The sequence below is a fragment of the Geotrypetes seraphini genome, chromosome 8, assembly GCF_902459505.1.
Source record: "Geotrypetes seraphini chromosome 8, aGeoSer1.1, whole genome shotgun sequence".
NCBI classification, from domain to species: domain Eukaryota; kingdom Metazoa; phylum Chordata; class Amphibia; order Gymnophiona; family Dermophiidae; genus Geotrypetes; species Geotrypetes seraphini.
In genome coordinates, this window is record NC_047091.1 from 50,568,775 (window position 1) to 50,596,145 (window position 27,371).

The window sequence follows — 27,371 nt, forward strand, 5'->3', positions numbered from 1 at the left end:
TGGGCTTGCATCCACTTCATTTTTCCATGAAACTGAGTGCATATGCATTTGTATAGAGTTTTGATTCTCTACAAGTTAGCCTTTGTTTTGACACTATCTTCTCTCTCTTTTTTTTAACATTTTTTATTTATAATATTTCAGATACAAACCAATAAACCATCCTGTAACTAAGCCAAAGAAAACAAAACTCTTTCAAATATGGTAAGCTCAAATCCACAAAATTGAGGTTCCAATAAATAATTAGGAGGCATCTAAATCAGGAAAATAATCATCTGGAAAAAACCAACAATAACTAAAGAAATCAACACTCATGATCTTCACAGAACTACCAAAATCTAACACCCCCTATAGCAAAACCCCCATTGAGAAGGACCGAGACACGCCCCTGCTTACCAAAAATGAAGTCAGTTGAGAAGGTTCTCAAAATGCATATTTCACCGAAAGACAATTTTTAATACATCGTCAAGAAAACTTAAGATGAAACGGTGCCCCCTCTACTGTGAAGGCATCAAGCCAGGGACCTCTCCAGGGATTTGTGCAAAGGAGTGGAAAGGATTTTGCAATTAGCTCCTGCCTTTTTCATAGTAGCTCAAGGAACCATGGAGGAAGGGAGCCAAGGATCTTTGCTGTTCTAAAGAGACTACAAGAGCAGGAGCAATGCACGTGTGTTTGGCATGTTCTGCTCAACAGGATGCTAGGGGCACTGTTGGGAGCCAGCAGGACCCTCCCTTAGGTCTTGAAGATGATGGTAGAACCAGACTAGGCATGGTTTACATCTGCCATCATTTTTACATGTTTAAACAACTTGATTTGTATGTATTTTAAGGTACCTTGTGTATGAATTGTTACTTATAAAATCGCTCAGCCAAGATACTTTCCTGCAGCGTGAGTAATTAAATCACCAGTTTTGGGCATTTCATGGAGATTTGGACAGCAGTTCAGTCATCACGTCATTTTGGACTGAGAATTATTTGGCTAAGATTTCAACGTACTGGCATTCTAAAAATTTCCCACGAAGCAGCCATTCTTAGCTGAAACACAGCCATGTTGGGCTTTCAGTTTTATCTTGGAACCAATTCTTGTCTTTTTATGCTTTATGATCGATACTGGGGGTTTATTTTTCTTTTTGGATGTATTGTATTTATTATGAAGTGGCTATTTATTTTGTGTGTTAGTTTTCTAGCACTTTATTTCATGCTTACCAAGCTGACAGCCCATAAAAGGCTTATTCATGGCATAATCTTGAAACCGCTAAAAGGCCTTTCTAGTTTAGGGATTGTTTCTTGAGTGGGGAGTGGGACAACCCCGCACATCTATATAAGAATAAAAGAGTTGCCCTCCAAGAACAGACCTAAGGTCCTTCTAGCCCAGTATCCTGTTTCCAACAGTGGCCAGTTCAGGTCACAAAGTGCCTGGCAGAGTCCCCAAAATGTAACAAGATTCCATGCTACTGACTCCAGCAACATTAACTGCTTTTACCACTTGCACTGACAATGAGCCCCTTTTATCAACCTGCGCTACAGGTTTTTAGCACGAGCCGGTGCAGTAAATGCTCCGATGCTCAGAGAATGCCTATGAGCATCGGAGCACTTACTTCACTGGTCTGCACTAAAAACCTCTAGCGCTGCTTGATTAAAGGGGCCCTATATACTGAAGGAAAACTATTGCCTCCTATTTGTTTTAAATGTGCTATCATGTAATTTCATGGATAGTCCCCTAGTTTTTGTACCTTTTGATAAATAATTGATTTGTGTTTATCTGTTCCATTCCATTTAAGATTTTATAGATCTTTATCATGTCTCTTCTTCTCCAAGCTAAAGAGCCTTAATCCCTAAAGAGTCACTCCATCTTCTTAATTATTTTGATTGTCCTTCTTTGTATGTTTTCCAATTCTACTACATCTTTTTTGAGATGCGGCAACTGGAATTGCACACAGTATTCAAGCTATGGTCATGCAGTGATAGAGAGGCATTGGTTTTGAAAAGCTTTCCTTCGGGCAGGAGGGTATCCGTGCATGTGCAGATATCCTGCCCGCTGAAAGCAGGCAGCGGGGGGGGGGGGGGGGGGCAGGATTGACAGTGGGGCTGGGGTGGACTTGGAGGTGGGATCGGGGGTGTGATGGGGCAGAACCGGGGCGTGACGGGGCGGATCTAGGGGTCTGAATTTTCCAGATGGAAAATCTGGTAACCCTAATCAAGGAACTCCTTCACAACTCACTTTGAATATCAACATATAAACAGAGACAATTAATAGAAATCGCCATCGGGCAGGAGGGTATCTGCGCATGCCCTCCTGCCCGACAATAGCAGGAAGTGGGGGGCGGGGTTGAGTGGACCTATGAGTCTGGATTTTCTATTTGGAAATTCTGGTAACCCTAATTATTCCTAATATTCTGTTTGCTTCTTTGCTCACTGTTGCATATTAAGCAAAAGATTTCAATGTACTGTACATAATGAAACTAAATCCTGTTCCTCAATGGTGACTTCTAATGTGGAACCTAGAATCATGTCACTATAATTTGGATTATTCTTCCCAATGTGCATCACTTTGCTTTTTTTTTTTTTTACATTAAAATTTCATCTGCCATTTGGATGCCCAGCTTCTCGAGGTACTCCTGCAATTTCAAGAAGTCTGTATGAGATTTAACAACTCTGAATAGTTTTTTTTGTCATGTGCAAATTTGATCACCTCACTTATCATTCCTATTTCCTAGATCATGTAGAAATAGGTTGAAGAGCTCCAGTTCCAGCACACAGTAGCGTACTAAGGGGGGAGCGGGGGAGGGCGGTCCGCCCTGGGTGCAAGCCCTGAGGGGGTGCTCCCGGCCTTGCAGTTCAGTGCCCCCCACCCCCGAAGGACCGCTCGCCCCCCTGGCCTCCTTGCACCACCTATGAAGCAGCCCGCAGCGGGATCGCGATGTCAGCGATCCTTGAGCTGCTTCGGCTCTGCTTCCTGCACCGTGGTCCCGCCCCTCCTCTGATGTCAGAAGAGGGGCGGGATCGCGGCGGATGAAGCAGCTCCGAAGAAGCGCAGGGATCGCTGACATCGCGATCCCGCTGCGGGCTGCTTCATAGGTGGTGCAAGGAGGCCAGGGGGGCGATATGTCCTTCGGGGTGGGGCGGGCAAGTAGGCAGGCCTTCAAGGGGGGGGGGACAGGCATGCTTTCAAAGGGGAGACAGGCAGGCAGGCCTTCAAAGGGGGGACAAGCCTTCAAGGGGGGGATAGGAAGGCAGGCTTTCAAGGGAGGGACAGACCTTCAAGGGGGGGACAGGCAGGCAGGCTTTCAAGGGAGGGACAGGCCTTCAAGGGGGGGGGACAGGCAGGCCTTCAAGGGGGGGGGACAGGCCTTCGGGGGGTGCAGGCCTTCAAGGGGGGGATAGACCTTCAAGGGGATCAGGCAGGCAGGCAGGCCTTCAAGGGGGGACGGGACAGGCAGGCAGGTAGACCTTCAAGGAGGGGTGCAGGCATTCAAGGAGGGGTGCAGGCCTTCAGGGGGGTGCAGGCCTTCGGGGAGGGGGAGTGCAGGCCTTCAGGGATGGGATGCAGACCTTTAAGGGGGGGACAGGCCTTCAGGGAGGGGGCCTTGGTGTAGAAATACACGGAGGGAATGGGGGGGGGGGTTCAAAGAGACGCACATATGCCGGACTTTGGGTGGGAAGAAATAATGGGTCTGAAAATAGAGAAGAGGGAGAGAGATGATGGACCATGGTTTTTAGAGAGGGAAGGAACAGAAAGGGAGAGAAGTTGGACACAAGGGATGGTGTGGAGGGGGGGATAGAGATACTGGATAGGAGGGTAGTTGGGAAAAGAGAGTGAGAGATGGTGGACCCTGGGGTGGTGGGGAAGGAGGGAGAGATGCTGGATGAAAGGGTAGTTAAGAAAAGATGGATCTGTGGAGGGATACAAAAAAAGGATAGATGCCAGACCTCCTGGGGAGGGAAGGGAAACGGGTAGGACAGAGATGGCAGATGGATGGTTAGCATGCAGAAAGAAGGAAGAAGGAGACCCTGGCAAGCAAGTTATCAGAAGACAACCAGAGCCTTGGACCAACAAGATTTGAAAAATAACCAGACAACAAAAGGTAGAAAAACTAATTTTATTTTCTGTTTTGTGATTACAATATGTCAGATTTGAAATGTGTATCCTGCCAGAGCTGGTGTTAGACCGCAAACGTGAGCTAGGATTTAACAGAGAGGAAAAGTCCTTTTTGTTTCTTTATATTATTTACACCACAGCGCCAGTGTGGTTATGAGAAGCCAAAGGGGGGTTAAAAAGCTATAAAATAAACCCACCAGGATGTTTGAAAAAAACAAACAAACAACAAACACCCAATTGGGCAGGAAAGTTGAATCGAAAAACCAATTCAATAGGCTGAATCGAATCGAAAAATTTTTTTTTATTGAATCGGGTAACACTAGTTTGCACTACTGTCTTAGACTTTAGGACCTGGGATTGGAGAGAGATGGCATCCTCAGTATTTTATAATGCAAGTGAAACGAGGATTTGGTCAGACTTTTGAAGGGTCTGCGGAAGAAAAATATTGTATAGGCCGGGGACATGAGACAGCAGGAAACGGGAACTTTTCTTCCTTCTATTTTTGTGAATGGCAAGGCTGAGGATGTCAGAGAGTTCAGTTAAAATATGTGCTTTATAAGAAAATATAATAATGTGTTTTATAAAGTTTATAAGCATTGCTGGCCTACCCGGTGAGGTGTTCCTAGTGGTGGAGGCAGCGTGTCAATGTGTTGAGAGGAAGAGGTGGTCTGGGAAATTCTGCTGAGCAAACTCCAGGCCCATTTCCACCCCCCAGTTAGTCCACTCCACTCAACTGGTTCACACACTGAGTGGGTCTTTGGGTGTTGTGCCTGGGTAGCTGTTTTGGGATCTCTTCCAGTGGTTTGTCAGTATATCCTTGTGGTCCAAGGAAGGAAACTTTGTTAACCTTAGCATTGACCTTCAGAATATGTTTGTAACAGCGCTGCTTGTGTGGCATTAGGCTATGTAGTGATCGAAAGAAAAAATCAGACCTTTGCACATTTTTGCACTATATGGTGGGTGAATGAGGAGATTCACATTTCCTGCACAGCTAAGTCCTTGTGAAGTTACCTTGTTCTTTCTGTATTTGACATCTAGCAAGGTCTCTGTTTGGAAGGAAAGATCTAAGCTTAAAAATGAAGTGGCCAGAAATTATGGTAAAAGCAGATAGCATTGCTGATTTTAAGAAAGGTTTGGAACAAATTCCTGGAGGAAAAGCCCATAGTCTGTTATTAAGACATAGGGGAAGTATCTGCTTGCCCTGGATTGGTGGCATGGAATGTTGCTATTCTTTGGGTTTTGACCAGGTACTAGTGACCTGGATTGGTTACCATGAGAATGGGCTACTGAGCATGATGGACCATTGGTCTGACCCAGTTAGGCTATTCTTATGTTATGTTCTCATCTGTAGGGGCCTTTGTTTTCACTTCTTATTTTAATGTATTTTTTTTCTGGGAACTTATCAGTGTTTTTTAGAATGGGAACAAAAATGGAAGAGAATTAATGTGTGTGGAATGGGGGGGGGGGTTTACTAATTTCTTCAGCTAAATAATTAAATCCACTTCAACCAGACATAGGAGAACTCACGCACCATTCACACACCCTCCAACCAAAATCGTCAAAAGAAAAAAAACTGTTCGACAACCTCCTAACACTCGACCCCCAACTCTACAACCTATTGACCTCGACCACAAACTACAAAACCTTCAAAAAAAGAAATAAAAAACCTTCTACTCAAAAAACACATAAAACCGAACTAACACAATCAGAATTGTCCCAAGCATCACCTGCAACTACTCCATATGTACTTCTGATGTCATGACAATTCAGACATAATTTATGTTATGTTTGGATTAATGGTTACATATATGAGGTTCAATAAAAGAAAATTTTCAGTGCCTGTTTCTATTATGTCCATTTATTTTTCATGGTTATTACAAAAAATATTTTTTTACATGGGGGGGGGGGGGGGTGTCAAAAAATGATGGGCCCCGGGTGCCACATACCCTAGGTACGCCAATGCCAGCACAAAATCTTGAGGCACTCCATTATTCACCTTCCTCCATTGAAAGAGCTGGTAATTCAGCTCTACTCTGTTTTCTATCTTTCAACCAGTTCCCAGTCCACAACACAACACTGCCTCCTATCCCAAAGCTTTCTAATTTTCGCAGGAATCTGTTATGACGAGTGTACATATTCTCCAGACAAAGATACCTTCTTGTAGGAGTGATGAAGATGTGGCTCCCTGTACAAGCACACATACTCTACAAATTCTACTGCATGTTATTCAAAGCCCTGAATGGCCTAACCAGGCCTAAACAATCACCTAACCAGGAACAACACATTCAGACCAAGGAGAACATAGGCACCCTTCACTCACCCTCCTATCAAAGGCATACAATGTAACAAATTATATGATGGCCTACTAGCCATCCAAGCAGTGAAACTAGGCCACCACATCTCCAACCTGATGATCACAACGTCCAGCTACAAAACTTTCAGGACAGAATTAAAACCTAAGTTATTCAGGAAATTTGTCAAGACAAACTAATCTTCTCAATATATCCCTGGACCCTAATGCTTCTAATTATCTATCTTGTAATCTCACTGGGTATGCCCAGACCAATTATTTTGTAATCCGCCTAGAACTGAAAGGTATTGGCAGAATAGAAGACACTAATGCAATGTAATGTAATTACATTAACCAGCTCACCTTTATCCACATGTTTATCCAAAAACATGTAGCAAATTAATGGGACAAGATTTCCCTTGGTTGAATCCATTTTACCTCTGTCCCATTAAACCATGTTTGTCTGTGTGTTCGTTAATTTTGTTCTTTACAAGTATATTAGTTTCTTCCACTTTGACACTCATAATGTACAGTACATTTCTTGAGGGTGATATAGGAGGAGTAGAACTTACAAATAATGAGAGAAACAGCCGGTCCTAAAACTAAAGTCAAAGGTATTTCTGGAAAATCAGAAAGCAAAGACATGGGAAGCTTACCTTGATATCCAGCACATGGTAAACAATTATGGACACCCCAGGCCACTCCAGAACTTCTGCAGCAGACTTCCTGGGTCCGCAGGCCTGGCAGTGGAGAGCTGCACTAGAAATCAAAAACAGAGAGAGACTCGGTCAATGCAGAGAAAGTCAGGCCGGGCTTGGGAATCCAGATGTGCTGGCAAGAAGAAGAGCTGCGAGACCAGCCCTGTAAATTCATCTGAAGCAGCCTTTGAGCATTGGGATCTCTCCAGAGTGGAAATTGTGTCATCGGATAGAGAAATTACTACAATCTGACGCCAATCAGCAGTGCACAAAGAGGCTTCTGTTTTCTGTCCTCCCCCACCCCCACAAACAACTGGAAGATGTTCTTTGATAAGTCTTAACAGGTCCCAGATTTATGGTTATACATTGGACATTTAAGAAAGTGAAGATTTGGGAAGTGAAAGGGAAGAAAAATGGATTCATCTCTTAAAATTATGCACATCCATTTTTGATAAAGGAAGATAAGAGTGCTATCCTAAAAACTGGATACTCTCTCATGTTTATAGGATAAAAACCTGCCTTTGCCATCACCTGGAATCAACAGGTAAGAGCAGGGGGTCCAACTAGAGCCTATGGGCCATAAGAACATAAGAATATCCTTACTGGGTCAGACCAATGGTCCATCAAGCCCAGCAGCCCGTTCTCATGGTAGCCAATCCAGTTCACTAGTACCTTGCCAAAACCAAGAGTAGCAACATTCCATGCTACCAATCCAGGTCAAGCAGAGGCTTCCCCCTTGTATTAATAACAGACTATGGACTTTTCCTCCAGGAATTGTCCAAACTTTTCTTAAAACCAGCTATGCTATCTGCTTGTACCAGAAGCAGCCCTTGAGAACAAGGTTCGTTAACTCTCCATATTTCTGTCCCAGATCAGATTTGGCTGAAGGAGCAAGATTTGGGGGAATTTTTACCCATTCATTTCATCCTGCCTCTTTCCCTTCCTCCTGCAGCTTGGAGATTTCAGCCAGGAGATCATGAGCCTCCCAGCCCCTGTCTCAATGGTTCTTCCCTCACTACTTACATCCTTCTCCTCTCTACAAAGAACGTGGCAGCAGCCCCAGGAATAAGATGAATGTGTGACAGGGTTTTGGGAGTCACTTCCTTTGTCTAGGACTATGAATCTGCCAAAAGAGTTCACCCAAGTGCAGCTGAGTCCTGGCTTGCATCTGTCATGAACTAGGCACCATCATTAGTGGGGTAAGGGTTCTCCCTGCTCTTGGTGATGCAAAACTGGGGAAGGTTCTGCTAATTCTTGGGACTACAGAACGTGCGTGCATGTGCATGAGTGCATATTTGTGTGCGTGTATGTGCATTTATTTGCATGTGTGTGTGTATGGTCCATTCCAGGGCAATAGGAGTGGGGTAAGTATTATGTACCCTTTTCTGAGTGTTCAGGACTGGATGGGTGAAGGGATTCAGGTAAGAGAGAGACGTGAAGGAAGTACAAATGGGGAATAAGAGAAGACAGAAAGGACAGAGTAGTTCAGAAACTAGAATGAGAGGAGGGAAGCTTCAAAGAGGAGGGGGAAAGAAGGGAGTGAGAAGACAATGGAGAAAAGTATGTACAATGGGATAGATTCTGGAGAAGGAGGGGAGGAGAGGAGGCAGAGGAATAGAAGAAGAGGAAGGAAAAAAGAAAAGAAAAGAAAGGAAGGGTTAAAAATGGAGGAAAAAAGTGAACAAAGGAGTGTGACTAAGTAGGATTACCAGATGTCCAAATTCACCCGGATATGTCCTCTTTTCAGAAGACTGCCCAGGCATCCAGATGGGTATTCAAAACCCAGTTTGTCCGGGTTTTGACAACCATTGAACTTGGGACCACGTCTAGAGGGCATTTGCGCAGGTGCGGATGTGATAACGCCACACATCATGGCTTTTCACCCGCGCATGTGCAAATGCCCTCCAAATGCGGTCCCAAAGAGACGAGGTTTGTGTGGGGTTCAGAATGGGGCTGAGCTGTGGGCAGAATGGGACAGGGCTATATTTCCTCTTTTTTTTTAGAAAAAATATGGTAACCCTAACTGGGGGACTGGTAACAAATACAATCCATGATCCTCCCACTCATCCAGAGGCTAGATTGTGTAGAATGAGAGTAGGGAAGGAAGCAGAGGGTTAAGGTTATCTGCTCCACTCCTGATAACACTGCCCCTATCTTCCTTAGCATAGGAAAGCATTGAAAAGACCAGACATAGACCTCCTTTCCCCATCCCACCCCCACCCCATCCAGCAAATTTTTCTTCAACAGGGAAGACTCTTTGTTGGCCCTTTTGGTATATATAAAATATCTTATATATATCCCTTCAAGGGAGAAGATTCAAGTTCTTGGTACGGATAATTCATTACTCGTGGCTATAATCACTGTGTGAGAAATTTTCAAATAGTTCATATGGGAGGGGGGTGTAATTTTGAAACAGGGCACCTTTGGGAAATATCCAAAAATGACCTGGTTATTTCATCTTATAAAATTTTACAGCATGAAACAGTAAGAAAAAGTGTTTTCTCCTGTGATGGGCCAATGGAATGGAGAAGGTGAATAAGCATGAGAGATATTTCCATGCAATGGAAGCATACATGCAAATCTAGCTAATGGATATTCATGTGGATACTCTGAAAACTTGACTACTGGCGGCGGCGGCGGGTCCCCCCCCCCAAGGATAGGTTTGAGAACCAATGGTGTAGAGCAGCATTTCCCAGACAGGTTTTCAAGATATCCACAATGAAAATGCATGACAAAGATTTGCATATACACTTCTCCCTCCGTATTTGCAGTCTACACTTGTGATTTCAATTATTCACGGTTTTTGTATGATGGCTTTCCCCCGCCCCGGTACAACACCCACAGCAATAAACTTACTTTTCCCTGGCCTGGCTGTCAGATGGCATGCTGTTACTCTTGCCTTAGGCTTGCAGAAAGATCCAATTGTCAAGTTCCTCTTCTGATTGGCCAGCATCCGTCCCTGGCACTACCCCTTTCATCGTGGTAACCTGCCGGATGGACAGGTTTCTCCTGGAACAAGGTTGAGGCACACACAACAAACAGCGAAGCTTCCTCCCTATCCCTCCCCCTGCCTTCCTTTCTCCCCTTCTGCGGCACAAGGGGGGAATTAGAAACAGTCCTCGGATTTTTAAACAGCTGCTGGCAGACACCGCCAAGTTGAGAAAAAGAGAAAGCGCGGCACGGATCACTGAGGCAGGTGGTGAAGAGTGCAAAGCTGAGCAGAGTCTGGGCAAGTACATAGAAATAGTTATATGCGATTTCTCCATATTCGCGGGCCAGCTCTGCCCCTAACCACCGCGAATATGGAGGGAGAAGGGTAATGGACAAAGGGTATGCAAATCAGTCTCATACATATTCATTGTAGATATCCTGAAAACCTGACTTGGGAAGCACTGGTGGAGAACATGAGAACAAAACGAGGTGTGAAAACCTCATTGGTCCTTATGTTTAAAACAATTTAAACAGGCTCTTGCCCAGTTAAATCGTGCCGACTGGGAGACCCCAGATTTTTAGAGACACAACCAGATAGTGCTGCTGAAAATCTAGAGAGACCCCTGCAGCATTTTCTGGTTATTGCAAGGGCGGTCCATGCAGTGGCATAGTAAAGGGGGGGAGGGCAAGGGGGGGGCGGTCTGCTCTGGGTATCATGTTTGTGTTGGCAGCGGCACCCTTTCTCTGCCCCCTGCCTCTTCCCATTCCTCTCCTCCATGCATGCACCCCCTTCCCTTTTCTCATACCTCTAATTGAAGTTGCTCTTTGCAGCAGTCAACAACTTGCTCTTTGTGACCACGTCGGCTCTTTCGCTGACGTCGCAAAAGTGACATCAGAAGGAGAGCTGATAGGGTCGTGAGGAGCACTTTCTTGACCACCGCAAACAACAACTTCAACCAGAGATATGGGAGAAGGGAAGGGGACTGGACGGGAGGGGAGGGGCGGAGAAGGGGCCGGGGGAGGGGTGCCACTCACCCTTGCAAAGTCTGGGTGGAACAGGAAAAACAAGGGGTCTCTGGTGGTCAGCAGTGACCACTGCAGTACCAAATTAACCTGGGACCAAGGCGTGACGTTAGGAGGCTGGCTTGCACAAAGGCTGGTGCAAGCAGAAGATGGAAGGTGCTGCTTGCGCGGGCAAACATTTCAAGAGATACAGAGGAGTGTGTGTGGGTGGGGTGGGGGGCACAACACAGTGATGCTGGGTGCCACTGCCCCAGGTGCCAACCTTCCTCATGATGCCATTGTTTAGATCCCTGACGCAGGCAACACACTGAAACACAGGCCATGTTGGGTCTCTCAAAATTTACTTCCTTCAGTATTGGTCTCTGCCTTGAGCTCTGTGGGCCACTTCACTGCCTTTTTGTGCATATTCTTCTTGTGTTGCTGGTTCCTTCTGTCCGGTGCAGTACTTGGAGAGACCCCCCCAGGAAAGAGACTTGGGAGTACTGGTCGACAAGTCAATGAAACCGTCTGCACAATGTGCGGCGGCGAAAAGGGCAAATAGAATGCTAGGAATGATTAAGAAGGGGATCACAAACAGATCAGAAAAGGTTATCATGCTGCTGTACTGGGCCATGGTGCGGCCCCACTTGGAATACTGCGTCCAGCACTGGTCATCTTACATGAAGAAGGATACGGTACTACTCAAAAGGGTCCAGAGAACAACGACTAAAATGGTTAAGTGACTGGAGGAGTTGTCATACAGTGAGAGGTTAGAGAAACTGGGCCTCTTCTTCCTTGAAAAGAGAAGACAGAGGGGACATGATCGAAACATTCAAGATAATGAAGGGAATAGACTTAGTAGATAAAGACAGGTTGGTCACCCTCTCCAAGGTAGAGAGAACGAGAGGCACTCTCTAAAGTTAAAAGAGGATAGATTCCATACAAGTATAAGGAAGTTGTTCTTCACCCATAGAGAGGTAGAAATCTGGAACACTCTTCAGGAGGCTGTTATAGGGGAAAACACCCTCCAGGGATTCAAGACAAAGTTAGACAAATCCCTGCTGAACCAGAACGTACGCAGGTAAGGCTAGACTGAAGGCACTGATCTTTGACCAGAGGGCCGCCGTGGGAGCGGACTGCTGGGCACGATGGACCACTGGTCTGACCCAGCAGCGGCAATTCTTATGTTCTTAAGATTCAGTCATTGAACAGAGAACCACACCTTCTTCTGACATGTCACAGTACCTTGGTGTTACAGACAGTAAGTAGTGCAGCCCAGTTTCAGGAACATCAGGAGACTCCCTGGGATAAACATTTCCTACATAGTCATATTTATTAACTCATAGACCAGCAGAGAAAACACCTGTACAGGGAACAACTCACAAAATGTAGCTGCTGCTTCTTGTTTTCTCCATGTTAAATGTGCTTTTTAAAGTTAGATTTTAAAAACTGTAGAAATATCTGGAAATAATGGTATCACTAACTTTACATTAGGGAAAATCCTCAGTACAGACATTAAGAGTTCGTAATGGTTCGATAGAGCAACATCCTTCCAACACACACGTCGGTTCCCTTTAAAAACTTCTTGGGGCACTGCCGTGAGAGGAAATGGATTGGCACAATTTCTCTTCTGTGTTTATCCAGGAGTGAACAACAGATGCAGAGTTGGCCTCTTAAGAAACACATCTTGGGTGCGCAATGGGACCTTTCAGAGATATTTAATTTAATATTTTTTTATTTCCCCTCCAGGAGCTGGTGAGTAATCCAGTTACTTCAGAAGAGCATTATTTATAACTGTGCTGCTGGACATCATTCAAGGAGAGAGATCCATGTGCTTTATCAAAAGAGCTGGATTTCCTTCTGAACTGGCCTTTAAAGCAAATATTTGTCCCTGTTAAAACTGAAGGAAAGTTCTACTGGAAACTTACAACCTTTTTATTTGTTGGGATTTATTAATCTTTTTACATTTGAATCCATTGAGCAATATTATTATGATTTAGGTGGGGAGTTTGTTGGGTTTTTTTTTAATCAAGCATATTACTTGCAGGTCCACAGGCAACAGTGGTTAGTGTATCTGGTTTAAAAAAAGGTTTGGATAAGATCCTGGAGGAAAAGTCCATAGACTGCTATTGAGATAGACTTGGGGGAAACCACTTCGTGCTCTGGAATTGGTAGCATGGAATGTTGCTACTATTTGGGATTCTGCCAGGTACCGTACTTTGTGACCTTGATTGGCCACTGTGAAAACAGGATACTGGACTACACGAACTGTTGATCTGACCCCGTTTTACTATTCTTAAGCTCTTATGTAGTTTGAACTTGTAAGTCCTCAAAAGAGGTACAAAGTTGTCAGGGAGAAGCTTTTGTATCCAGTCCCACCTTCACCAGATTCAGGCACAGCTGCACTAAAAACTGAAAGACTGTGGAAAACAATGTTCTTGAGATGTCATTTTATTATCAGCTCAAAATCAAAGTTCAAGATAATTACATCCACTTGAGAGTGAAATGGCCCAGTTGTTTGCGACGGGACCCGATATGGCCCGTGTTTCGATTCAACTGAACCTTCCTCAGGGGTCCTAAAGGATCACTAAAGCCAGTGATCATCGTTAAACCTGTTTCGACAGCTTTAGTAACGATCATATTTGCCGACCCAAAGTAAAAAATGGTTCACCACCTGGTTTTCTGCACAATTGTTCATTCCCCAATCCTACCATGCAAATAAGCTAATTAATATTAAAATGCCACGTAAACTAATAGAGCGATTGATGCTACTGCTCTCACCCTCTTGCAGATTTCAACTCCTTCTTCCACCTCAGTCTCACCAATTCTCTTCCTCTGAAGTCCACTCTATCCATCTTTTTGCATTTCTGCCCCTCTGCATAACTGTCATTTACTGACCATCTGATAAGTCTCAGTCTTCATTCCTTACCGACTTCAAATCCTGGCTTTCCCTCCCTCATCCTTGGTGATTTCAACATTCATGCTAACAACCCCTCTGACTGTTATGCTTCTAGCCCTAACATCTTCATTTGGTCTTCAGCTGTGCTCCACCACCCCCACACACCAGAATGACCATTGCCTTTATCTTGTCTTCTTCTCCAACTGCTCTATCATAGATTTCTCCATAAGAACATAAGCATTGCCTCTGCCGGTTCAGACCATGGGTCCATCATGCCCAGCAGTCCGCTCCTGTGGCGGGACCCCCAGGTCCATGACCTGTAAGTAATCTTTTACTTAAAACATGTTATTCCCTAACCGTTAAATATCCTGTATAGTAACCCTCTAACTATACCCTTCAATCCCCTTTTCCTTCAGGAAATCATCTAATCCCATTTTGAAACCCATAATCGTACTCTGCCCTACCACCTCCTCTGGAAGTGCATTCCAGGTGTCCACCACCCTCTGAGTGAAGAAGAACTTCCTAGCATTTGTTCTGAATCTGTCTCCTTTCAATTTTTCTGAATGCCCTCTTGTTTTTGTTGCCCCCGCTAGTCTGAAGAATCTGTCGCTCTCTACTTTCTGTATACCCTTCATGATCTTATAAGTTTCTATAATGTCCCCTCTAAATCTCCGCTTTTCCAGGGAAAAGAGTCCCAGCTTCTCTAGCCTTTCAGCATATCAAGTTTATCAAGTTTATTAACAGAATTTGATTTATCGCCTATTGAAATCACTAAGCGATGTACATTACAATATATAATAAGGTAAAAGAGTTTCACAAATTAACAATAAACATTTGACTAAAACAAACAAGTAGTTGGGATGGAAAAATTAAAAGTTACATATTTCGTTTAAAATAGAAAATTGGGAAAAAACGATAGGTAAGGGTACATAAAAAATCTCAGCTATTAAAAAATAAAAAACATAATCTGCTTTAAACATTGAAGGCATCTCTAAATAGATAAGATTTTAAAGATTTTTTAAATATTAAGACATCTTTTTCATCACGAATATATTGGGGAAGGGCATTCCACCATAGGGGACCTGTCACTGAAAAAATATCTGCCCTTCTAGTACCAATAATCTTCAAGGAAGGAACTGAGAGAAGGTTTTGGTTAGAGGAACGAAGTGAACGTTGAGTATTATAGGGTATCAAGAGCCTGGATATAAATTGGGGTTCTTCACAAGCTAAAGTTTTGAAGATGAGTAACATTATTTTAAATGTGATTCTATGGCTAATAGGCAGCCAGTGAGAATCTTTCAACAACGGAGAAACATGATCGTACTTTTTTGCATTATATATTAACTTTATTGCGGTGTTTTGAATCAGTTGTAATCTTCTTTTTTCTTTTGATGATATGTTAAGGAATAGAGCGTTGCAATAATCAAGTTTAGATATTACTAAAGAATGGATCAGTATTGTAACAGATTTTGGAGTCAGAAATTTGGATATTGATCTAATACGACGTAATTTAAAAAAGCAATTTCTAACTGTTAGAGAAATATGTTCATGATAAGTGAATTTTTCGTCAATTAGAACGCCAAGAATTTTAACTGAGGGAACTAGATTGAGTGTGGAGTTATTAAGAATAAATTGATTTGACAAAGTTATATCATTTTTCCAAGTAAATAATACAGCTTTAGTTTTCTTTATGTTAAGGGATAATTTGTTTTTATTTAACCAAGAATGAATTATTTCTAATTTTTGATTGATGGATTTGATTTCGTTGTCGCATTTGGGATCTAAAGGGTGTATGAGTTGAACATCGTCTGCGTATGCAAATGGGGTAAAGCCTATGGATTGACAAATGCTTAACAAAGGAGAAAGAAAAATGTTAAACAAAAGGGGGGATAAGATAGAACCTTGAGGGATACCAAATGTAGAAGTATAAGCTTTTGATGTTTCATTTTTAAATTTAACAGAGGAGGTGCGATCTGCAAGATATGAGGTTAACCAAGTAAGGACATTATCTGTTATGCCTATTGATTCTAGTCTTTGTAACAGTAAATCGTGATCTATGGTGTCGAACGCTGCTGAAATATCTAAAGAGAACAAAATGACAGATTTGTGGTGATCTAAATGATATTGAATATTGGTAGTTAGACCTATTAACGAATATTCAGTGTTATGAAATTTTCTGAACCCTGTTTGGTTTGGGTGTAATGCATTGGTACTCTCTATGAAATCAGAGAGTTGATTAAATACTAGTTTCTCCGTAAGTTTTCCCAAAAATGGTAGATTAGCTATTGGCCGATAATTAGAGGGATCATTTATGCTGATATTATGATCTTTGATAATAGGAATGATGGTGGCGGTTTTCCACAGTGGAGGAACAGTTGCAGATATTAAACTCTTCAGTATTAGTTGATGAATGAATGGTCCAAAATGAGAAATATGTTTTTTTAAATAGTACGGAGGGATAATCTCGGAACCCGAATTTTTTAGATTAATTTGTTGAAACAAAGATTCTATGTCTTTAATGGAAGGGAGTTTGAATTTTGAACATTTTGCTATTGGGACGGTTTTGATTTGATCTATGTTAGTCGTATTACTATTTATGATAGATGTGAAGGAGTTTCTGATATTGTTGATTTTTTGACTAAAAGCGTTAGAAAGATCTTGTGCTGTTAATGTAGAGTTTTGAACAGTATTTTTTATTTTATTTTTGGAATCTATTGTTTTTAGAATAAAGGTTTTCCATGCCTATGATCATCCTTGTTGCTCTTCTCTGGGCCCTCTCGAGTATTGCCATATCCTTCTTAAGGTACCAGTATTGAAAGCAGTATTCCAGATGTGGGCATACCATCGCTCAATACAGTGGCAGGATAACCTCCTTCATTCTGGTAATGATACCTTTTTTGATTATGCCCAACATTCTGTTCGCCTTCTTTGAGGCCACTGCGCATTGTGCCGCTGGCTTCATTGTTTTATCCACCAGAACCCCCAAGTCCTTTTCTAGTTTGCCTTCCCCAAGTACCGTCCCCCCCATCGTGTAGTACATCGGGTTTCCTTTCCCTATGTGCAAGACTTTACATTTCTCTACATTGAAGTTCATCTGCCATTTATTTGCCCAGTCACTCAGTTTGTTCAGGTCCCTTTGTAGTTTTTTGCATTCCTCCACAGTTCTAACCCTACTGCAGAGTTTTGCGTCATCCGTGAATTTTATAACTTCGCACTTCGTCCCTGATTCCAGGTCATTAATGAATATATTAAACACCAGCGGTCCCAGCACTGACCCCTGCGGGATACCACTTGTGACCCCTTTCCAGTCAGAGTAGTGTCCCTTAACTCCTACCCTTTGCTTCCTGTCTGCCAGCCAATTTCTGATCCATCTGTGCACGTCTCCCTCCACCCCGTGGTTCCACAGTTTCCTTAGTAGGTGCTCATGGGATACCTTGTCGAAGGCTTTTTGGAAGTCCAAATATACGATGTCTGTGGGGTCATCTTTGTCCAATTGTTCGCTTATCTCCTCAAAGAAGTGCAGTAGATTCGTTTGGCATGATCTTCCTTTACAGAAACCATGCTGGCTTGTTCTCATCAGATTATTTCTTTCTATATGCTCATTGATACTGTCCTTGATCAATGATTCAGCCATCTTCCCCGGAACTGAGGTTAAGCTCACCGGTCTGTAGTTTCCGGGTTGCCTCTTGATCCTTTTTTAAAGATAGGTGTGACATTTGCTATCGTCCAGTCCTCCAGGATTAACCCTGTTTTCAAGGATAGGTTGCAGAACTGCTGCAGTAACTCCGCTGTTTCGTCTTTGAGCTCTTTCAGTATTCTCGGGTGGATTCTGTCTGGGCCTGGAGATTTGTCAGTTTTTAATCTATATATCTGTTTGAGTACGTCTTCGAGGCTTACCTGCATGCATGATAATTTTCCCTCTTGTTCCCCCTTAAAGATTTTTTCCAGTTCCGGCACATTGAATGTGTCCTCTTTTCCTCCTTCACCACTCCCTTCCTGTCTCCCTCATCCAGAGGTCCCACCTCCTCCCTTGCCGGCTGTTTTCCTTTCACATTTCGGAAGAATGGTTTAAAATTCCGTGTCTCCCTGGCAAGTCTCTCTTCATACTCTTTTTTTGCTTTTCAGCCCTTCTCTTTTCTGACCATCATCTGATAACTTTCACAATCCATCACCCTCCCCTAACCCTGGCCAATCTCCACCTGTACATTCAGGAATCTTTAGATCATCGACCCCCAACTCTCTCCACCACTTTTTTTGCCCCTTTTCTCTACACAAGTTTGTAAATGAGGCTGTCTTCTCCTATTAACACCACTCTCTCCTCTGTTCTAAATACCCTAGCTCCCCCTACCCCACACTCTGTAAGGTGCCCCAAACCTCAGCCCTTGATCTTTAATTCTAAAATCTGCTACTTACACACCTTTGCCAGGTCTGCTGAATGCTTCTGGCTCAAATCATTTACTCATGCCGACTTCATTCATTTCAAATTCCTCCTGACCTCCTTCTAATCCTCTCTCTCACTTGCCAAACAAGATTATTGACTGAAACTCTCAGCTTCAACCCTTGTCGTCTCTTTGCCACACTAAACCCCTTACTCAAGGTTTCCCCACCTCCAATCCCTCTGTCACTCCCCCCCCTCCCCCCCGACTAAGGCCAAGTACTTCTACAAGGTTCACAAGATTAACCTTGAGTTCTCAACTGAGTCATCTCCCCCAGCCCACTCTACCAACCCCCCTCGGCCCTTACAACCTTATGTTGCTGTCCAGAAATTATTGAGGAGGAAATTGCACATTTTATTTCCTCCTCCAAACTCACCACCTGTTCCTCTGATCCCATCCCCACTTATCTACTTACCACTATCTCTCCTATTGTCATCCCCTCTATCTGCCATATCCTCAACCTAACACTTTCTACTGCAACTGTGCCCGACACATTCAAACATGCCATTGTTATACCAATCCTCAAAAAAAACCTTGCCTGCCCTTCCAACTAGTGTCGTGTCTCTCTCTTCCCTTTCTTTCATCTCAAGCTATCCTTACCCACTTCAATTGGGCTCTGTTATCTCATGGTTTTCTTACTATCTTTTCCATTGCACCTTTAGCATATGTTGTGGTGGATCCTCCTCCACTGCCATCCTGCTGTCAGTCGGTGTACCTCAGGGCTCTCTCCTGGGACCACTTTTTGTATCTACACTTCTTCCCTTGGTACTCTTATCTCCTCCCGTAGCTTTCAGTATCACCTTTATGCCAATGATTCACAGATCTATCTCTTGACAGACATTCAATCTTGGGTTTCAACCAGCTTGTCTGACATTGCTACCTGGCTGTCTCATCGCAATCTAAAATTAAACATGACCACGACTGAACTCCTTATCTTTCCACCTAAACCAGGGGTGTCCAATGTCGGTCCTCGAGGGCCGCAATCCAGTCGGGTTTTCAGGATTTCCCCAATGAATATGCATTGAAAGCAGTGCATGCAAATAGATCTCATGCATATTCATTGGGGAAATCCAGAAAACCCGACTGGACTGCGGCCCTCGAGGACCGACATTGGACACCCCTGACCTAAACCATCTCTCCTCTTCCCCTGTTCTCTTTCTGTGAACTCATCCTCCTTGTCTCTTTGGCTCACAACCTCAGGATAATCTTTGCTGCATCTCTCTTCTTCTCTTCACATATCCAACAGACTGCCAAAACCTGTCGTTTTTCTCTCTACAATACAGCTAAAATTAGACCCTTCCTTTCTGAGTGTACTGCTAGACCCTCATCCTTGCTCTCATTACCTCTCACCTACACTACTGCAACCTGCTTCTCACTGGCCTTCCGCTAAATCATCAATCTGTTCAGAACTCTGCTGCACATCTCATATGCTGCCAATGTCACTATGCCTACATTACTCCTCTCTTCAGTCACTTCATTGGCTCCCTATCCATTTCCACATGCAGTTCAAACTCCTTTTATTGGCCTACAAGTATATTCACTCTGCAGTTCCTCAGTATCTCATCTCACCCTCCCCACCCCGAGGCACTCTGCTCATCAAGTAAGTCTCTCTTATCTGTACCCTTCTCCTCTATGGCCCACTCCAGACTTTGTCCTTTCTACTTTGCTGCACCATATGCCTGACTCAGTAGGTCAAGCTCTTCAAATCCAGTCTCAAAGCCCACTTCTTTGAAGCTGCTTTCAATTCCAAACTCCAACCTACCAGCTAAGCACCAATATCTGCCTTATCATTACATTGTGCTTGTTGACTGCGTAACCACAAGTTCAACGCAGTTTACAAAAGACTATTAACAATAACATAGTAAAAAAATGAGTTAATTAATCGAATACTTGGAAAAAAGATAGGTCTTCAACTGTATTCTAAAATGTTTATAAGAATGGGTTGTGAGCAATAACACTCGGAATTCTTTATCGTGAGAGGCTGCTTGGTATGCTAGTGTATGATCAAGACCTTCTTGTCCAGTGTGTCTTGACTAGATTGTAAGCTCTTTTGACCAGGGACTTTCTCTCTAAGTTTTGGTATACAGCGCTGTATATGTCTAGTAGCACTATAAAAATAAGTAGTGGTAGTATGATGAGGTGGGGAGCAGCTGGGGCAGTGAATTTCTTTGTCTGGTAGAGCTTTGCCATCCTCGCTAGCAAAAGGTCCTATTTTTAACCTGCGGGGAGAGGAAAATGTGTTGGCCCCCAGTTATCCCCTGGGATCCTGGGTTAACGCCCCTGGTCCCTAGAACAGAAAGGCGTACATATTTTGTGGAGGATATAAGAAAAACCAGGGAAGGGTCAGAGTACTAGAGGAAGTGGGGGGACTTCCAATGTTCTACCAGTAGTTTTCAGTTAAACCTAAAATCAGAAGCTCTAATTACACCCAACCACAGTTACACAAAATTCCACAGTCTTGGTATCAACCTCTCCATCCACACTGAAAAGATAGGATCTAAATCCAAATGAACAAATAAAATTACCTGTCCGTTGCTCAGCTGTCGGAAGCAGTAGCCAAACCCAGATGATTCCGTGTAGCCATTGACCCTGGCACTACTCTGAGCTTCTACATTGTACAGCACTGGCCTCTCTGGTTGAAGGTTGTTCCTGAATGCTGCCTGCCTAGCCCGTGATGACACAGGCCAGCGTTCATCAAGCCCTCTCACACGCTCCACCTGGTGGATCTTCACGGATGCTTCCGGAGGGTGCTGCACATGGATGTTAACGACAGACGCCCCACCTGCAGAATGTTAACAGGAGCTGAGCGAGTGCAGCTGAATGGAATAAAGAGATCATGGAATAACAACCTTGGCAGAAGCAGTTCTATGAGAGGAAAGCAACTTTTTTTTTCAGCAAATAAGCATCCAGCTAATAATCGTAATTTATTTGGCACTACTAGGCGCGTACACAGTGCTTTACCGACACACAACAGATTGTCTTAATAGGTTTTAAGAAACAGGGACTGACAGACAGACAAGAAACACAAACAAAACAGAGGTTCTTTTAAGTTCAAAGTGATGTGGATATTTTAAGGAGTGAGGTCTAATAAAATTCCCCAGAGGAATAGCTTGTGGGCATAGAAAAGAGGAGACCATGTATGAGTATGAGTAGGTTTTATGTTTTTAAAACAGTGCTTCTCAAAATGGTCCTGGAGTACCTCCTTGCCAGGTTTTCAGGATATGCACAATGAATATGCATGGAAAAGATTTGCATACAGTGGAGGCAATGCATGCAAACCAATCTCATGCCTATTCATTGTGGAGACTGGCAAGGGGGGTACTCCAGGACTGTCTTGAGAAACACTGTTTTAAAAAGTGGCCTCAAAGAGGTCTGTTGCGAGTCTGAATTTGATTCTCTCAGGAGAGCACATCATGTGCATTCAGGGAGGATACTCCAGGGGTTGGGCACAGCAATCCGAAGGCACGGATTTGAGATTTAGCAGTACATAGAAACATGATGGCAGATAAAGGCCAAATGGCCCATCCAGTCTGCCCATCCTCTGTAACCATTATCTCTTCCTCTGAGAGATCCCATGTGCCTATCCCATGCTTTCTTGAATTTAGACACAGTCTCTGTCTCGACCACTTCTTCCAGAAGACTGTTCCATGGTACAGCGATATATAAGAAATAAAATTATTATTATTATTATTATTACTACCCTTTCTGTAAAAAGTATTTCCTTAGATTACTCCTGAGCCTATCACCTCTTAACTTCATCCTATGCCCTCTCATTCCAGAGCTTCCTTTCAAATGAAAGAGACTTGACTCATGTACATTTTCGTCATGTAGGTATTTAAATGTCTATCATATCTCCCCCTTTCCTCCAAGTATACATATTGAGATCCCCATTCGTCTTATGACGAAGACCATGCACCATTTTAGTAGCCTTCCTCTGGACCGACTCCATCCTTTTTACATCTTTTTGAAGGTGCAGATTCCAGAATTGTACACAATATTCTAAATCAGGTCTCACCAGAATCTTATACAGTACAGAAGGGTATGGATGTCAGCAGCTTGCCTGCTAAGCAAAATTTGGAAAGAGGGGTATAAGGTAAAATGAAAGAGAACAAGATGTGACAGAGGAAGAACATTTGTAGACAAACACAAGCGGTTTGAATTTTATGAGGTATCAGATATACAGCCAATTCTGATTCTATAGGCATCAGAGGAAGGTAATTTTGCCACCAAATTCTGAACAGACTGGAATAGAAAGATCCTTCGGCAACATACCCATGAGGAACGGATTACAGTACTCTAAGTGAGAGGTGATGGGGATGTGATCAAAGGTACTGGTATGCTCAGACAGGAAATGATGAACTTTAGAAAGTTTGCAGACCCAGGAGATGCCCTTTACAGTTGCATTGCAAATGTGCATAGAGAAGGAAAGCGAAAAAGCTCTGAAGTTGCAGGCTGAGGACGGTTGTGTTATTCAAAATGAATCCAGCCTTGGAACAAAGTGGTTAATAAATTTTAATAAGTGAAATAAAAATTGTATTAATACATTCAGACCATTGCAGTCATCTTTACGTTGGCAATCCTTGAAATGTGTGCAGACTGCAAAATGCTGCAACCAGGCGATTACACAAGGCTCAGTCTGACAAAACCATTCCACTTTTGCTAAAGCTGTGTTGGCTATCAGTTGCTGCCAGTTGTCATTTTAAATTGTGTACACTGGTCTATTGGAGTATTGCATGGCCTATCTCCCAGCTATTTAAATCAATTTATGACTCTTCCTTTTTTGAGAAGAGATATATGTAGTAATTAACTATCTGAAGCTGAATTTTCCCTCAGTACAAGGGTCAGGTTTAAAAGGATATTTATCTCATTTACCATTTCAAACTGCAATGTATTGGAACTCAGTGACATCTAAAATTAGGTCAAGACTATGCTATTTAAGGTTTAAGAAGCACTTAAAAAACTTCTTATTTAAATAGTTTTCTAGTCTAAGGTATAGCTCATTTTGTGAAAAAATCAGGAATAATTTCTATTTTGAGTGAACCTAATTTGACTTGATTTAAAGTTATGGCTAACACTTTCCCACATCAGTGACTTGAACTTGGCTTAGACAAGAGCATTATAAATATGATTTGGCACCCCGTGGCCGGAATATATTTATCCCATTTAACAGCTTGGATAGTATCTTACTGCAAATCCTGCAGAGTTTTTTTCCTCCAAAATATGGTGCTGTGTTAGATCTTCTGGAGAGACATATATATGACTTAATGTTGCTGTGGTGCTTTTTACAATAAACTTTTTATATTTTTATATCCTAAGTATCTCTATTTTTGCATGAAGATCTATTGTCCATCTCTACATAATGTCAAAATGTACAGCGCTGTTTACGTCTTTCAAGTGATAAATAGTTGTAGTATGGAGGGGCATTTTCTAAAGAATGTCCAAATAAGAATTGATTTGGACCCGTTGCCATTTCTAGACTATGCCAAAACATCAGCTACAGAAGATCTTTGCAGCAGATAAGTTTCTTTGTTTTGAGTTTTTTGATTAAGAGTCTGATATACTATTTATCTATACTATATTTTAAACAAAAACAAAAAAAAAAAAATTGGAAAAACAGTGGAGTTTTTATGGCCGAGGATGTGTTTGCATCTTTAAATTCGTTATTTGAAGTTGCTTGGTCCGAAGGATCTATTTATATATTTGATCCTACGTGACGCTGAGGTCTTTTCTCCACTGATTAACTCATAATAGGTAACAAGTTGCTATTCTTCTGTATGCTGCTGTGCACCTGAAAGCACAGTTACTTACCGTAACAGTTGTTATCCAGGGACAGCAGGCACATATTCTCAACAGTGGGTGACGTCACTGACGGAGCCCCGCAGCGGACAGCCTCGCAAGCAGACTTGCTTGGAGATCTTTGTAAGAGCTTATCAGTGCTGCACTGCGCATGCACGAGTGCCTTCCTGCCCGAGTGAGGGTGCGCGTCTCCTTTGAGGTACCTCAGGTCAGATAGCTAGCTAAGAAGCCAATCAGGGGAAGAGGGTGGGTTGTGAGAATATCTGCCTGCTGTCCCTGGATAACAACTGTTACGGTAAGTAACTGTACTTTATCCTAGGACAAGCAGGCAGCATATTCTCAACAGGTGGGTGACCTTCAAACTAAGCATAATGGGATGGAGGGAGAGTTGGCAAGTTATAAGAAAAGATTTTGTAAAATAGACTGGCCAAAATGGCCATCCCTTCTGGAGAAAGTATCCAGACAGTAATGAAAGGTGAATGTATGAACCGAGGACTAAGTGGCAGCCTTGCAGATTTCCTCAATAGGAGTTGATCTGAGAAAAGCTACAGACGCCGCCATTGCTTGAACTCTGTGGCCCGTGACTCGACCCTGCAGAGGGAGACCAGCCTGAGCATAGCAGCATGAGATGCAAGCAGCCATCCAGTTGGATATGGTTTGTTTCGAGACAGGATGCCCCAACATATTTGGATCGAAGGAGATGAAAAGTTGTGGGGCTGTTCTGTGAGGTTGAGTGTGTTGCAAGTAGAAAGCCAAGGCACGCTTACAGTCTAAAGTATGGAGTGCCACTTCTCCAGGGTGAGAATGAGGCTTTGGAAAAAATACTGGAAGAACAATAGATTGATTGATATGAAATTCTGAAACAACTTTAGGCAAGAATTTTGGATGAGTACGGAGAACCACCTTGTCATAGAAACATAAAAAAAAGCAGCAGAAAAGGGCTATAGCCCACCAAGTCTGTCCATTCCAAGTATCCCCTCCTCTGAATTTACTCCCTTAAAGATCCCACGTGAGTATCCCATTTTCTCTTAAAATCCGTCACGCTGCTGGCCTTTATCACCTGGAATGGGAGTCTGTTCCAATGATCCACTACTCTTTCGGTGAAGAAGTACTTCCTGGAGTCGCCATGAAACTTCCCTCCTCTGATCTTCAGCGGATGCCCTCTGGTGGTCGAGGGTCCCATGAGCCAGAAGATATCATCTTCTGACTCGATGCGTCCCGTGATGTACTTATATGTTTCAATCATATCTCCCCGTTCTCTTCTTTCCTCAAGTGAGTACAGCCGCAATTTTTTTAATCTTTCTTCATACGTGAGATCCTTGAGCCCCAAGACTCGATCCTCAGCACGTCCTTTCGGTAGTGTGGTCTCCAAAACTGAACACAGTACTCCAAGTGAGGCCTTACCATGGCTCTGTACAACGGCATCATAACTTCAGGTCTTCTGCTGATGAAACCTCTGCGGATACACCCCATCATTTGTCTTGCCCTGGAGGAAGCCTTCTCCACTTGATTGGCAACCTTCATGTCCTCACTAATGATCACCCCTAGGTCGCGTTCCACCGTGGTCCTAACCAAGGTCTCACCATTTAGTACATAAGTTCTACACGGGTTTCTCTTACCCAGGTGCATTATCTTGTATTTTTTAGCATTGAAGCCTAGCTGCCAAGTAGTTGACCATTGTTCCAGCAACAGTCATGGTGGAAAACTGTGAAAGGTGGATCCACAACCAAAGCTTGGAACTCATTGACTCACTGACTCTTCGAGCAGACGTGAGGGCAATCAGGAAAACTACTTTCCAAGTAAGGTACTTGAGATGAGCCTTATCAATTGGTTCAAATGGAGACTTCATAAATTGAGCCAGGACAACATTGAGATCCCAGAGCAATTGAGGCGGTGTAAGCGGTGATTGAACAATGTTCACCTTCCTTCATCATCACTGGATGTGAACCATAAGAGGCCGGTTCTGTTCTCTTAGAAGCAGCTGTGCATCTGCTTCTGAATTATCAATCCATAAGAGGCTCACACCAGGGTCCATAAATGTCATGGGCTCCATAAATCCACAATTTAAGACTCCAGCTTCCTCTGGCAGAGTCTCCCAGGGCTCAGGGTCCTGTGCAGATTACACACACACCCAATCTTCCATGAAATATTCAACAATTCCCCAAAGTAGCTGCTTAACCCAGACAAAGCTTTGCTGCTGAGGTGCTCTCCAAACCCTGCCCACTAAGCATAGAAACCATTAGAGGCAGTTCAGCAGGAAACAAATTATCATTTGAAAGGCATAAAAATGTTAAGGCCATGTCTGCAGGAGACACCTGCTTGCAACTTTTAAAAAACACCAACTAGTCTTTCCTTTCACAAAGCAGATTTATAATTCTAGAGTCCCCAGGGGTGATATTTGAAGCAGGAAGAGAAGAGATCACAGGTGTAACTCAACTGAGGGTGAGATATGGAATCTATTGGGGAAATAGAATGTGGAATTCGGTTATTAAAACGCCAGACCTTGCTGATCCAATTGAATATATGTTATACAGGAGAGCATATGCCCTGACAAATCACCTTATTGTGTTAAGGAAATATTTACGGATATCATTGAGTTCCGTCAGAGATAGAAACTAGTGGAATGCAGCATACTTGGGAGGGAAATGTAGAGCTTCAGGATTATTATATTCAGTACTGGATATACCTATAAGCTAAATAAGCTACAGCTTAGGGCCTTAACAATCTGCAGGGGCCTCACAAAAGTAAAGAATTTTTTGGGGGGAGGGATACTTTTAGAATGGCTTCATATATAATGAATTTAGATAATATTTTAAGCATACATTTTCTGTTTGCAGGCTTATCGGTTTTCAGATTTTGCAAACAAGTTCATTATTATTTATATTAATATAAGTGATCCAAATGTCTAATTTTGTCAGCACTTATACTGTTTCTAGGATATATGATAAGGTGTAACTTATTAACAAGGATCCTCAGCTTAGGGCCTCACCAAGTCTAAATCTAGTACTGATTCCATTTTACATAAGAAATCTGAGAATGTTCACACAGTGACAGGGGAAGGGGTGAGAAAAGAGGATGCTGAGTGATCCCCTTAATAGATAGTTGCAGTGACTAGGGCCTAGATTCACTAACCTTATCGATCGTGTCCCGACCAGTTTGCAACCCCGACCCGATTCACTAACCTTCCTCTCGATCTGATCCCGCAAATGAGGGGAATGGCATGC

At 43.1% G+C, this 27,371-nt stretch overlaps 1 protein-coding gene across 3 annotated transcripts in view; it reads right to left on the bottom strand.

Moving 5' to 3' along the window:
* LTBP4 (latent transforming growth factor beta binding protein 4) overlaps window positions 1-27,371 on the bottom strand; it is a 506,304-nt gene that overhangs the window by 160,203 nt on the left and 318,730 nt on the right. For all 3 annotated transcript variants that reach the window (XR_004540381.1, XM_033955323.1, XM_033955322.1), the window contains exons 7-8: window positions 20,877-21,133; window positions 7,042-7,144 (exon numbers count right to left, since the gene is read on the bottom strand). Coding sequence is in view for 2 of the 3 variants with exons in the window: in XM_033955323.1 (XP_033811214.1) it covers window positions 7,042-7,144; window positions 20,877-21,133 (360 nt within the window). In the remaining variant the exon portion in view is untranslated. The remainder of the gene's footprint in view (window positions 1-7,041; window positions 7,145-20,876; window positions 21,134-27,371) is intronic.